Raw genomic sequence first — 15,771 nt, forward strand, 5'->3', positions numbered from 1 at the left:
AGTCCCTATATCCGTTGCGATAACAATCTGTATTCAAATTGACTCGTCGGTCCCGCACGGCCATGAGTGCCGGTTCTCCGAAACGGCTCGATGGATTCGCGAACTGAATGTGGTTCCCTATAGTACTCGAGTCCCTCAATAAGAACATGAAAAAAGGTGGTGTCGCGACTCTATTTAACTTTTGTTCAACCCCACCGTGTTCTAGGGGCTCTACTGATGGAACAGCGTCTTACAACAAATAAATTTTGGTTAAAAAAAGGTTTAATTATCTACATCTACAGCCAAGTATTTTCTAAATAAATTATTTGTTATTGAATCCTGCCGCATAAGCAGAACTGTTAGCATAGAATTTACTTATTGCCCTGGTTTTAATTGATATATTAATAGAGCCAAACATTCTTTTCACCCAGGTGACACAATTATCGCAACCACCTTTAAGAGGGGCTGTGATGCTACTTTCAGTTGAAGGTCCGGTAAGAGAATAGCTAGTGTCTTGGATATCATGTGCATTTTTCATATTAATTATTAATTGCTCAGCGCTATTTCTAGACACAAGGTGTGATTGAAGCAAAACCATTTTGGAACATTTTTCGTTGAAAACTTCATCTTTTTCCAATTCTTGATCAGATTGGCAGTTTGCACCGATTTCCACAAGGCGAACGTCCCCCTTTTGCATGATACGATTTCCGTGTAGTGTGGGCATCAAATCACCTCTCCAGATTATGCGTCGAAATGGCTGGTCGATATTTTCAGAATCATTTGCATCTTCAGCTAATTCAACAAAGATTAGAGCGTGAATTTTCTTTTGACACATTGAGATCACAGCAGACTCTTTAGAAAATACAATGTCTTTGTTGAAGATGGACTTGAGACCATTTGATTCGCTGTCTACTTGAATTGGTTGTGCTGCTTCCTCCGTCGCTTCTTCTCTGTCTTCGGCGTCATCGTTGCTGCTTCTATTCTATATTTAAAGTAATTAACATGATCATTTCAGTTGCAAAATTATCAATGAATCATGAAAATAATCAATTTATCTTCAACTAAACGCATTGTTATCATCGTACTTACATTAAACGATTTTTTGCCAATACACTGCCCCATGTTAACTTAACTAGTCGCTGTCCGAAACTGCTGTCTATCATCTTTTTTTTATCATATTGAAGAGTGTTTTACCGATAAAGGTTGTAATCACAGTTGCAACGATACAAAAAAACGCTGGTGGCGCAAGTCTCCGTACGTTCGTAAAATTTCGTCTTTAGATTTCAATGTACGGTATCTGTTAAATCCCGAACTAAGAGTGTTTTCACTCTACGAAATAGGAAAAATCAAAGGGTGTAAATTGAATTTGGAAAAGTGGCCCAGGCATTGACCTATAAATACGGTCTATTGTACCGAAATAAAATCAGAACAAATACAGACGTTGAACGGGCAGCTGGATGAATATCCCACAAGACATAAGAAAATAGTTTTGAGGTTTGTGTCGACCTAGAAGGGTGTTTGAGGTTTATGTCGACCTGGATAGACATCGTTTGTGTGACCTTGAAAGTACACGAACGAAGTTCATGTAAAGTCGAAGCAAATTAAAATGATCAACTCTGAGTGTATCCAGATTTGAAAGCCAATATAGTCTTACATACCGCCTATTTGAACTGTTTATCTTGCATTTGTTAGCTTTATTATCTGTAAACAGTTCCAATGCACACGCGTAAGCTCGACTTCGAAGTATTAATGTGCGCGCGCAAGCTCAATACGAGGGATTCTTTTGAAAAACAGAATCTTGAAATCGGACGCATTTTCCATTGGACTTTTTTATATGTGCCTAGATTGGTATTGGTCCCTAGAACCTAAAACCACTTTCAAAAAAATTCTTCGAAGCTTGTGTGGCTAGGGGAGGTGATCGAAAACTGAAAACATGGACTTTTCTTACGGAAATTTCTCCAGGTACACGAGCCGTACAGGGTCGTGTCGGGTGTCATTAGAAAGGTTATTACATGTACTTCCGGGGCAAATAGGGTCTTATTGGGTTTAAAATTCATCCACACTGAGATATGTACAGTTGAAGTATTCAACCGAAAAAAGGCTGAAAACTTACACTTTTCTTACAGAAATTTCTGGAGGTACACGAAATGTACATGGTCGTGTGGGGTGTCATTAGAAAGAAAATGTCTACAACGCGCCAGAGGCACCACAAGAAGTTGACATTACTCGCGAAGACATCGAATTAGCGATCCATTCGCTGAAGTGGAAGGGAGGTATTGGTCCTGATCAAACGTCACCCTTTTTTCTCAAAAAGTGTATCGAAGTTGTAGCACTACCGTTGTGGCTGTTGTGGCAAAAGACTTACGAGACTGGGAACATTTCTCAGAAGGTGAAACTGTCGCGTGTGATACCGGTGTTTAAAAAAGGAAAAAAGACAAACATAGAAAACTACTTACAATGATTATAGAACCGCATGTGAGTGACTCACAACATGGATTTCGACCAAAAAGATCTGTTACGACAAACCTATTGTGTCAATCAATTGCGACACATGAAGCGTTCGAGCGTGGAATTCAATTGGACACGTTTTCGTTTACAGGCGATTTTGAAAAGGCTTTCGATCGGGTGTTTCATCGATTTTTGGTTGGTAAAATGGCAAAGTTTTCCATTGGACCAAAGACAGCTAGATGGTTATATGAAAATGTTCGTCAAATAAGATATTATGTCCAGATTGGTGAAACAAAATCGCGTGAATATGAAGCTACATCGGGTATTGTTCCTGGAAGCATTTTGGGACCAATTTTGTTCACAATGTTTATCAATGGTGTGGTGGAAGTAGTGATACATGCGATGGTGTTGTTATTTGCAGATGATTTGAAAGCATCAATGATGATATATGATATGAATGACAGTCTGAGATTTCAAAGCGACATAGACAGGATTTATCAGTGAACCGTGACAAATCGACTTCTGTTCAATGTTGGAAAGTGTGCCACATTCACGGCTTGCAGAGCATCGAATAATGTGGAAACGAAGTACAAGCTTGGAAATCATGACTTGCAAAAGAAAGAAGAGGTTTGTGATCTGGGACTAAACGTTGATAAAAGATACAATTTTAATTCATCATATGGAACTAACAACAATGAAGGCCCGTCAAATGGTTGGTTACATAAAGATGAAGTCGAACGGAAAGTTTAAAGAAAAGACACTAAGAATACTGTATTGTGCATATGTGAGATCGAGGCTAGAGTTTGCATCTGTAAGATGGAGTCCATATCAAGGAGTGTATAAAGATGACATTGAATCAGTGCAAAAACAGATTATGATTGATTTGTTAGACGATAGAAGTCGTGCCGCCTCGTACAGGCTTGCACCATATGTTGAAAGGTGTAAGACGTTGAAATTGCAGCCTTTGTACGTGCGAAGACAAATCGCGGACGCCATGTGTGCTTATGATATTTTTACGGGACACTCAAATGTTGAAATTTTGAAGTCGAAATTCGTGAGGTCAAGGTCGATGAGACAATTGAGTTGGTTGTTGGAGGAAAAGTTTTTCAGTGTAGACTATTTGATGAATCAGCCCATATCTCGTTTAATAGCTTTTGTAAATCAGTATGCGGAGATGGTTGTAAATTCGAGGACGAGGTGTGAATTTAGAATTAAGCTAGAAAATGTAATGTTAAATCTTGTGATAGATTGATGTAAATGAATATTCAGCCAATTTGTTGGCGGTGAAATAAAGAAAAGAAAAAGAAAGAAAGGTTATTGCATGTACTTCCGGGGCAAATAGGGTCTTATTGGGTTTAAAATTCATCCACACTGAGATATGTACAGTTGAAGTATTCAACCGAAAAAAGGCTGAAAACTTACACTTTTCTTACAGAAATTTCTGGAGGTACACGAAATGTACATGGTCCCCACACGACCATTAAAAAGATAATTGCATATTGTTTCGGAAAGTAGAGCTTACGAAGGTTTGGTTGCATCTACGATTCAATATAAGCACTTAAACATTTCAACTTCTCATAATTCGTCGTAGATGCTTCCAAACCCCAATAAAACCCTATTTGCCCTAAAAGTATATGCAATTATCTTTCTAATGACACCCCACACGACCATGTACGTTTCGTGTACCTCGAGAGATTTCTGTAAGAATAGTGTGAGTTTTCTGTCTTTTTTCGGTTGAAAACTTCAACTACACATGTCTCAGTGTGGATGAATTTTAAACCCAGTAAAACCCCATTTGCCCCAGAAGTACATGCAATTACCTTTCTAATGACACCCCACACGACCCTGCACGGCTCGTGTAACTGGAGAAATTTTTGTGAGAAAAGTGCAGGTTTTCGGTTTTCACCACCCACACAAACTTCGAAGAATTTTTTTGAAAGTGGTTTTGGCTTCTGGAGTCGAATACCTTACTGGGCACATATAAAAAAGTCCAATGGAAAATGCGTCCGATTTCAAGATTCTGTTTTTGAAAAGAATCCCTCTACACCGAAAACATTGTGAATGTTATACACATCGATCGAAAGCTTTTTATTTAGTTCTATACTGGTTTTCAAATCACGATACGTTAAAAATCTTCATAGTCGATCATTTTAATTTACCCTGCCTTTATATAAGGTTTTATTGGCCTTTTCACGCAACGGTATATCTGGCAAACAAATAACAATCGGAACATACCCCCACAAAATTAAACTAAAACTGACTTGAATGAACTAAGTAATGAAACGTTTCGAAGAGTAGTAGTATCAGCTGGAGTTCCAGCGATTTTGGAACCACCAGGAACTGTACGTGAAGATGGAAAACGACCAGATGGATTAACATTAACACCGTGGTCACATGGCAAATGCTTACTGTGGGACGCAACCTGTGGTGACACACTTGCAAAATCATACGTAAAGCAGACTTCCAAAGATGTTGGTTGGGTTGCCAGAACAGCAGAACAAGATAAGATATCTCTTTATTCATCCTTACTTAGTCAATATCATTTTATTCCGCTAGGTTTTGAAACCTTAAGACCATGGGGACCACATTGTAAGAAATTTGTTTCCGATTTGGGCACAAGAATTTCAGAACTTCTTCTTCTTCTTCTTCTTCTTCTTTTTCAGCCTGTTTCTATCCACTGCTGGATGTAGGCCTCTCCAACTTCTTTCCATTTCGTACGATCCATTGCCATTTGCTGCCAGTTTGTACCTGCAATATTCTTAATTCCGTTTGTCCATCTCTCTGGTGGTCTACCTATAGCTCGTCTTTTATATGGTCGCCAGTTCATGATCTTTTTGGTCCAACGTTCGTCTGTCCTTCTTGCAATATGTCCCGCCCAGCTCCATTTCAAAGATGCTATTCTTTCCATGACATCAACGACCCTGGTTTGTTGTCGAATCCATTGATTCGTCATTCTGTCTCTGAGTGTTATTCCAAGCATACTCCGTTCCATGGCTCTTTGTGTCACTCTCAATTTATCTTCGGATGCTTTTGTTAAAGTTAACGTTTCCGCTCCATAAGTGAGCACTGGAAGGACACAAGTGTCGAAAACTTTGCGTTTCAGACTATTATTCATTTTGCTTTTGAAAATTAGTCTGAGTTTTCCGAACGCTGCCCATGCAAGACCAATCCTACGTCTTATTTCTGCAGTTTGGTTGTCCAGACCTAACTTCAGTTTATGTCCTAGATATACATAGCTGTCGACTCGTTCAATGACAGTGTCACCAATTTTGATTTCTCTATCGTCCCCGATGTTGGTCATGACTTTTGTTTTCGATAAGTTCATCTTGAGGCCAACTTTGCTCGCCTCTTCACTTAACTGTTGTAGCATAAGCTGAGCCTGACCTAGATTCGCTGCTATCGGTACAATGTCATCAGCGAAGCGGAGATTGCTCAGGTACTCTCCATTTATCTTTATTCCCATTTTACTCCAGTTTAACTTCCTAAAAATACTCTGCAGAATCGCCGTGAATAATTTCGGTGAAATGGTGTCACCCTGCCTTACACCTCGGCCAATTCTGAATTTCTCCGTGCTCTTATGAAGTTTTATACATGAAGTAGCATTTTTGTACACATATCGAATTGTGTTGGAGTACCTTGAGTCTACTCTACATTCGTCTAATGCGTCCAATATCGACCATGTTTCCACTGAATCGAAAGCTTTTTCGAAGTCTATGAATAGCAAGACTATGTCGATGTTGTATTCACGACACTTCTCAATAAGCGTTCTCATCACCTGCAAATGGTCGTTTGTGCTGAAACCAGATCTGAAAGCAGCTTGTTCAACAGGTTGGTAGAAGTCGAACTTGTTAGTGTTCCTCTTCGTAATGATTTTCATAAACAACTTGTAGAGTGTTGACAATAGGCTTATGGGTCGGTAATTTTCCAGCTTTGTTATGTCTCCTTTTTTATGCAGCAATGTAATTACCGCATTTTCCCAGGCTTCTGGTACTTCTTCCCATTGGAGACATTGATTAAACAAAGCCGTGATTGCCTTTAATAATGAGTCTCCACCTAGTTTAATGGCTTCCACTGGAACACCATCTTCTCCGGGAGACTTTTTGTTTTTCATCTCGGCTACTGCAGCTTTGACTTCATCAACAGTTATGTCGGGCATATCCTCCGATCCCACGTTTCTTATTATTGGTCTATCTTCGGTTTCTTCCGTTGGGCTCTGTCTTGCTGAAGAAAACAAATTCTCATAAAATTCTGTTGCAATGTTTAATATCGCATTTCGATCCGTTTGGATCGTTCCTGTTTTGTCTCGTAATTTGAAGATTTCTTTTTTGGCGTTTGTCATTTTTCTCCGTAGGACTTTCATATTGCAGTTAGCTTCAATTATGTTTTGAGCCAATTGGACATTATATTTTCTTTCATCTGATCTCCTTGCTTTGTTGATACTTTTAGACAGGTTCCGGTATTCCACCGAATCTCGTCCTCCGTTTTTTACCAACTCTGCTCTGCTTGCGATCAGGTCTAATGTTTCTCTGCTGAGTTTTGATTCTTTCCCTTGGACGGATTTGCATTTGGATTTCATGAATCCCATTATTGTATCGACGATTTTGGTATTCAATTCGTCCAATGTTTCACATTGATTGTTGACGTTATCTAATCCGGCAGTCATTTTCGTAGCAAATTCTTCATTTTGTGTGTAAAGCCGTTGTACGTCAATCCTTTCACTTTTCTGAACTAGTTGTGATCTTTGAAATCTGGTATTTAACGTGACTCTTGCACGAACCATTCGGTGATCACTACCGGTTGAAAAATTGTTTAGGACCGTAACGTTCTTAACGGTTGACTTACAGCCAGTTATGATGTAATCGATCTCATTTTTCGTTACACCATCTGCACTAGCCCAAGTCCATTTCCGTTGAGGCTTTCCTGCAAAAAATGAATTCATTGCGTACAAATTGTGTTGCTGTAAGAAGTTGAGTAAAGTATTTCCACGCTCATTTCTTTGGTCGTTGCTAAAACTACCAACAGAAACTTCGGAGTCTTCTTCTCGTTTTCCCAGCTTCGCATTGAAATCACCGATTAGATATTGGTAATGTGAAGGGTTTTCGTCCAGAGCTTTCTCGACATCTTCATAGAATCTTTCTACTTCTTCGTCATCATGGGTGGACGTGGGTGCGTAAACCTGAATTAATTTGACACTGTATCTGTTATTTATCTTCAGGCTTACGTATATCACTCGATCGGATATGCTTTTCGTGTGAATTATGCGATCCGACCACCGCTTGTTTATGAACAATCCGACACCGTGCATCAGCATCTGACTGTCACTTCCTCGGTAGAAGAATGTATGCCCTGATTGTAATTTCAGGCATTCCTCTCCAGGTTTTCTCACTTCGCTCACTCCCACAACATCCCATTTTATCTTTTCTAGCTCTTCTTCCATTTCTTGCATTTTTTGTCTTGACGACAATGTTCTGGCATTATATGTGGCAATGTATAATTCGTTATGGCTTCGTTTGAAGGTTTTTAGCATTAACACATTTAACACATTTTAGCATTTCAGAACTTACACATGAAAAAAGAGCCGCATTATACCTCAAACAAAGCCTAAGCATTGACGTTCAACGAGGAAACGCGATATTAGTTCTCAATAAATTGCCATCAACGAGTTCTCTGGAAAAAGTTTTTGATTTGATTTCAAAAAAAAAGACTAATTTTTTGTAATATTTTCTTTTGAAAAGATCGTTTTTTTACTGACTGCGCCTTAGTGAGCAGTCTTTTTTTTCGCATTTTATAATAAAAAAAAACGTAATTGTTTGTAACCTAAAAAACTAAGTAAAAACCTACAGATTTCAAGCAAATATGTTGAATTTCAAGGAAATATTTCGTACCTTGGTCCTATGGTCGTTACCTCGCTTAAAACGCCATCTGTTGGAACACTCTGGTCCCCAGTCATCTTAATGTCTCGTGCAAACAAGCAGGTTGCATCGCCGAACTAGCATCAGATGCGAAACATTCAGTACATCCAGATGAAAATGGGAATAACATTTTTAGTGCCTTTGCACTTTACATTTGATAAACAAGATCGGTCCCAAGCTCAACGAAGCCAGTGGTCATCTTCGTTCACATGAATACTTATTTGAACGCATATCGTTAGCCATCCAGAGAGCTAACGCTTCTTCCATCTGTCCGCGATTCCTCGTATTGACAGAGGAGCGTAACGTTTAAAAAAAATCCAATTATATTTCGGACGATTCTGAGAAATGACACACAAATCAATGGGGCGATAACTCTCCTCTTAGATGTCGATACTCACCCTATTCAACAATTTACGATCTCAGAGTATCAGAAGCATATAAGAGAACTAGCGTCACATCAACGTTTCGTCTGCTTAGCTATTGCGCATTTGCGGAGAATGCTGATTGAGCGAAGGCAATGTCAAATGTTTTACAAAAAAAAAAATCGCTCATTTTGACGTTGCCTAGAAAAGAAATATTTTTTTCCAAATTCTCTTTGTTAACACAGTTTATATTAATTAAGTAATTGAAATGGAGCAAATATTTCGCCGACTTTACAAAACATTTAACAAAGAATATCGTCAATCATTTGCAATTCCTATAGGAAGTGAAAAGCAATATTTCTCCATTTATGTTGACCTTTTGGGAGGAACCACAAGATTTAGTGATATCAAAAATACTTTTCTGTTAAAAGACCAAATTGTAAAAGAGGTGACTCATCAAAATGAGTGTCATTTATTCCTAATACTTGGAGGATCCGGCCAAGGGAAAACAACACTTGCTCTGGCCCTAGCAAACCATTATTGGAGTCAAATTATAGTAGAAAGTGTAACATCAATTCAATTCAAAACTGGTGATGATTCACTTACATTACCGATTTATATTCCTTTGGCGTATGTAAGGGAGAATTGGAGCCAAGTGCTACAAACGTTTTTATTCAAAAAAGGAATATTGAGTGGAGCCTATCAGAATATTGTCGAAAGGAAAAATGTACTGCTCATATTGGACGCTTACAGTGAGATTATACCAAAAGACTCCGGTAGTATTTTATTATGCAGTCATCTGGTTAATTAAGAAGAATTCACTAAATTGATTGAATAATGTTCCACAGAATCGCAAACGAATCACAATATTTGGGAATTGAACAATTGGGGAAATGCGAATGGCATAAAGGCCATCGTCTTTTCACGCCCTGAATGCTTTCCAACACCGCCAAAGACTGTCCCAAGCCAGTTTGAAAAAGAGTGGAGGGTATGAAGTTTAACGAGGACGTAGCAGTAAATAAGATAGGATTAGATAGATCAATCTTAAGGTTGAATGAATCGTGAGCTGGAAGCCGAAAGAATTGGTGTTAAGGGACCAACGTTGAGGTGGAACAACACGATCAGGAAGCCAAAGGATAGAACGATCCCAGAATTCTTATTAGCTACTAGGTTAAGCTTTTAAAGGACGAATAACCTTTTGCTCAGATAGGTTCAAAAGAATGGGCAAAGCTTTATGGAAAAGAATGTTCAAAAAGAGTAACACTACCCCGTCGGGCACTGTGCACTTTGATAGGCACGGTGGTCCCGGAACGTGCAGAAATGTGCGGGTCAGAGCTCGAGGATTACCGGGGGCGAGCAAAGTAAAGCTTTCATACTCACCAACCCGCAGTAGCAAGCGTGGTGTTTTAATGCTAAAAACCTTCAAACGAAGCCATAACGAATTATACATTGCCACATATAATGCCAGAACATTGTCGTCAAGACAAAAAATGCAAGAAATGGAAGAAGAGCTAGAAAAGATAAAATGGGATGTTGTGGGAGTGAGCGAAGTGAGAAAACCTGGAGAGGAATGCCTGAAATTACAATCAGGGCATACATTCTTCTACCGAGGAAGTGACAGTCAGATGCTGATGCACGGTGTCGGATTGTTCATAAACAAGCGGTGGTCGGATCGCATAATTCACACGAAAAGCATATCCGATCGAGTGATATACGTAAGCCTGAAGATAAATAACAGATACAGTGTCAAATTAATTCAGGTTTACGCACCCACGTCCACTCATGATGACGAAGAAGTAGAAAGATTCTATGAAGATGTCGAGAAAGCTCTGGACGAAAACCCTTCACATTACCAATATCTAATCGGTGATTTCAATGCGAAGCTGGGAAAACGAGAAGAAGACTCCGAAGTTTCTGTTGGTAGTTTTAGCAACGACCAAAGAAATGAGCGTGGAAATACTTTACTCAACTTCTTACAGCAACACAATTTGTACGCAATGAATTCATTTTTTGCAGGAAAGCCTCAACGGAAATGGACTTGGGCTAGTGCAGATGGTGTAACGAAAAATGAGATCGATTACATCATAACTGGCTGTAAGTCAACCGTTAAGAACGTTACGGTCCTAAACAATTTTTCAACCGGTAGTGATCACCGAATGGTTCGTGCAAGAGTCACGTTAAATACCAGATTTCAAAGATCACAACTAGTTCAGAAAAGTGAAAGGATTGACGTACAACGGCTTTACACACAAAATGAAGAATTTGCTACGAAAATGACTGCCGAATTAGATAACGTCAACAATCAATGTGAAACATTGGACGAATTGAATACCAAAATCGTCGATACAATAATGGGTTTCATGAAATCCAAATGCAAATCCGTCCAAGGGAAAGAATCAAAACTCAGCAGAGAAACATTAGACCTGATCGCAAGCAGAGCAGAGTTGGTAAAAAACGGAGGACGAGATTCGGTGGAATACCGGAACCTGTCTAAAAGTATCAACAGAGCAAGGAGATCAGATGAAAGAAAATATAATGTCCAATTGGCTCAAAACATAATTGAAGCTAACTGCAATATGAAAGTCCTACGGAGAAAAATGACAAACGCCAAAAAAGAAATCTTCAAATTACGAGACAAAACAGGAACGATCCAAACGGACCGAAATGCGATATTAAACATTGCAACAGAATTTTATGAGAATTTGTTTTCTTCAGCAAGACAGAGCCCAACGGAAGAAACCGAAGATAGACCAATAATAAGAAACGTGGGATCGGAGGATATGCCCGACATAACTGTTGATGAAGTCAAAGCTGCAGTAGCCGAGATGAAAAACAAAAAGTCTCCCGGAGAAGATGGTGTTCCAGTGGAAGCCATTAAACTAGGTGGAGACTCATTATTAAAGGCAATCACGGCTTTGTTTAATCGATGTCTCCAATGGGAAGAAGTACCAGAAGCCTGGGAAAATGCGGTAATTACATTGCTGCATAAAAAAGGAGACATAACAAAGCTGGAAAATTACCGACCCATAAGCCTATTGTCAACACTCTACAAGTTGTTTATGAAAATCATTACGAAGAGGAACACTAACAAGTTCGACTTCTACCAACCTGTTGAACAAGCTGCTTTCAGATCTGGTTTCAGCACAAACGACCATTTGCAGGTGATGAGAACGCTTATTGAGAAGTGTCGTGAATACAACATCGACATAGTCTTGCTATTCATAGACTTCGAAAAAGCTTTCGATTCAGTGGAAACATGGTCGATATTGGACGCATTAGACGAATGTAGAGTAGACTCAAGGTACTCCAACACAATTCGATATGTGTACAAAAATGCTACTTCATGTATAAAACTTCATAAGAGCACGGAGAAATTCAGAATTGGCCGAGGTGTAAGGCAGGGTGACACCATTTCACCGAAATTATTCACGGCGATTCTGCAGAGTATTTTTAGGAAGTTAAACTGGAGTAAAATGGGAATAAAGATAAATGGAGAGTACCTGAGCAATCTCCGCTTCGCTGATGACATTGTACCGATAGCAGCGAATCTAGGTCAGGCTCAGCTTATGCTACAACAGTTAAGTGAAGAGGCGAGCAAAGTTGGCCTCAAGATGAACTTATCGAAAACAAAAGTCATGACCAACATCGGGGACGATAGAGAAATCAAAATTGGTGACACTGTCATTGAACGAGTCGACAGCTATGTATATCTAGGACATAAACTAAAGTTAGGTCTGGACAACCAAACTGCAGAAATAAGACGTAGGATTGGTCTTGCATGGGCAGCGTTCGGAAAACTCAGACTAATTTTCAAAAGCAAAATGAATAATAGTCTGAAACGCAAAGTTTTCGACACTTGTGTCCTTCCAGTGCTCACTTATGGAGCGGAAACGTTAACTTTAACAAAAGCATCCGAAGATAAATTGAGAGTGACACAAAGAGCCATGGAACGGAGTATGCTCGGAATAGCGCTCAGAGACAGAATGACGAATCAATGGATTCGACAACAAACCAGGGTCGTTGATGTCATGGAAAGAATAGCATCTCTGAAATGGAGCTGGTCGGGACATATTGCAAGAAGGACAGACGAACGTTGGACCAAAAAGATCATGAACTGGCGACCATATAAAAGACGAGCTATAGGTAGACCACCAGAGAGATGGACAAACGGAATTAAGAATATTGCAGGTACAAACTGGCAGCAAATGGCAATGGATCGTACGAAATGGAAAGAAGTTGGAGAGGCCTACATCCAGCAGTGGATAGAAACAGGCTGAAAAAGAAGAAGAAGAAGAAGAATGCTTTCCAACCGTTTCGATGAGACAGCAGGTATTTGAGTACAAGAAATTGGGCTTCACAGGCAAATTGCAAGCAAGAGAATATTTTATTCAAAATTACACTCAACACAACATCAAGCAACATGTGACGCAATTTATAAAGTTTCTCAGCAATTTATCTGGAGTAAGTGTAAGCAATGAGCCGATTAACTTATTTTGCATGGCCAAACTAAATACTCAGGGAACCTCTTGGGAAGATCCAACAAATTCTGATTACTTTAGGTGGTTAGCATTAAGTGAGAACACACCTAGTCCAACACCACAATTAAAAGAACTAGCGTCGACACCATTGCTTCTTACTATAATTTTGCTTACATTGCCTGGTGTAGCTAGAAGGGTTGATAACAATATGACAGAAATGTCTAAAATTTGTTCCACAGAAGTTGGTCTGTATGACGAATTATTTCAACAATGGTTTGCATTTCAAGCGAATAAAATTAGAAAACTTGAATGTCCCAAAATGCTCTACGATATAATCGAGTTTTTGCCACAATATTACGAGGTTTATGCACTGAACCTGGCGACTTATGTGTTGAAATATGAGGGTGGCGTTTTATCCGAAAACTATCAATTAAAAGAAAGTGAAACATTGCAAGCGCATTTAGCCGAACCGATTCATAACGATGTTCTCAGACGGTTAAGAGATACAGACGGCAAACATAAAAATCTATTCATTTCCGACAATTACCAACAATCCGAACAGCAAATTGAAAATTTGAAACATTTGAGAAGTGGTTGTCCTCTAAATTTTTATAAAGACTCTAGTTCAGTACCAATGCCAGAGCTGCTTTGCAAATATATTCACATTTCCTTACTGGAATATCTGGTGTCAAAGGATGTGTTTAAAGGCTTGAGAGCGAAGCTAAATTATTTCATTTACGAAGTTATATCCGACGAAGCGTCATTTCAACGGGGTACTGTGCAAATTCCGAATGATAGTGTGGGTATTGCATACAGAGCACTAAATGGTCCAATGTGTAACCCAAATATTTTGTCTATGTTGGCATCCCGTGCCAAAATCGATAGCTCATTCGCAGAATTGCTTCTTCAGATAGTTAAAGCTTCCACCGAAACGAGTACAATTAAGCAAATGTCGGCCAATGCGATGACAATATTAGTGAAGTCGGGGTACAACTTTTCCGGCATGGATTTGCGCTACGTGCAAATAGCTGGTGCTGACCTAAGAGGAGCATTATTGGCAAACACCGATTTGCGGGGTGCAAATTTAGAAGGCGTCAATTTGGACCAAAGTTGGTTAACGAACACGCAATTGCAGGGGTCGTATTTGAATAATGTGACATTAGATCGAGATTTGATTGATCATTCGGATTTTTCAAGTCCATTTTCACTTTCTTGTAGCGGTAAACATCTTTATTCCACCCATGACAATCAGGTCGTTCAGTCGGATTATAAAACAGGAAAAACAGTCCAATTCAGTCCCGAATTTAAATCGAATTTAGGATACTGGCTGTTTGTAGTATTGGAACATCCGGTCACCAGACAAATCTTTTTGTGGAATGACGAATGTTGCAGTATTTTTAGGTGGGATTTGAATAGTGGGGAAGTTTTGATGAAAATCGACGATACCGACGAGATTTTTGAATTTAGCCTGGATGTTACGATGAAAATATCTGATTCTTCAATTAAGCTATTCGCGTATGATGCATCACCAATCGTTAAAAATTCGAACGATGACAATATAATAAGATTTTACGAATTTCAGGATATTCCAGTCCTAATCGTTACATTACGTTCAACGAAACGATATCCAATCGAAAGATTCTGTTTTCCTTGGTATTTCGAACCGAAGATGGGTAGATCTTTTTCAATTATTTGTCAATTCGTGGCTTGTGATGTTACAAAGGCAAACGACGACGGTCTATTCGCGCTAGCATCAACGAATTCACTATCGATTTACTCTTTACTTAACGTTCCACAGCTCATTATAGAGTTCAAATTGAACTTTAATAGAAATTTTAAAACCGTTTTAAAATTCTGTCCCAATAGGAATGCTCTAATGTTTTTAACATCAGATGACGCATCAGATTCAATATTCAAATTTGTAAATCTTAACAATGCCCGTGGAATAATGGATGGAGTTGACGGAGAAACCGTAATTGACTTGTTAAAAGGTGATCTCGTAAATTTTGGGATTCCGAAGTCCTTTCTGTTCAATAGATGCGGCACTATGCTCGCAATTGAATATAGAATATTCGGCGAACAACAGATTGTGCTATGGAATTTTAATGTTATTAATGGGAAACCCAATTTGAACGTAGTCAACCATATAATCAACTATAGTCCAACCCGAATACATTTCCCCAATAATTTCCCCCCGCAATATACATTTTGTTCTGAAAACGATTCCAGAATAGCATACTACAGCCGTTACAATCCACATGAAATTACCATTTGCAAAGCAGACAATTCCGTCAATTATGTTGATAGGAGAAAAAAGTTACGTTCAGAGGAAAGAGTCGATGGAATGTGTATTTCGAATGACGGTCGATACGGTGCCACATTGACTACGCGAAAATCTCCAGACAAAAACGAATGGATGAAAAAGAATGTCCAAATTTTCGTACTTCCACGTTTCCAAGGCACGTATTGCTGTCAAATTTCGCACGAATATTTATATGGGAAATTCAATGGAACCGTTGTCCGCTTAGAGAACATTGCATTCGATTATTCGAGTCGATATTTATTAGCTGTGGACACCGATTTCACAGTTTT

At 39.0% G+C, this 15,771-nt stretch overlaps 1 protein-coding gene across 1 annotated transcript; it reads right to left on the reverse strand.

The window, feature by feature from the left end:
• Positions 1 to 287: 287 nt before the first annotated feature.
• LOC119073103 lies at positions 288 to 1,123 on the reverse strand. The gene is made up of 2 exons (XM_037178418.1): positions 1,069 to 1,123; positions 288 to 961 (listed from the first exon to the last, which is right to left on the reverse strand). Exons 1-2 carry the CDS (start codon positions 1,099 to 1,101, stop codon positions 302 to 304), a joined length of 693 nt encoding a protein of 230 aa, XP_037034313.1. The 5' UTR covers positions 1,102 to 1,123; the 3' UTR covers positions 288 to 301.
• Between the last annotated feature and the right edge of the window lie 14,648 nt (positions 1,124 to 15,771).

Source organism: Bradysia coprophila, unplaced genomic scaffold (assembly GCF_014529535.1).
Source record: "Bradysia coprophila strain Holo2 unplaced genomic scaffold, BU_Bcop_v1 contig_137, whole genome shotgun sequence".
NCBI lineage: Eukaryota > Metazoa > Arthropoda > Insecta > Diptera > Sciaridae > Bradysia > Bradysia coprophila.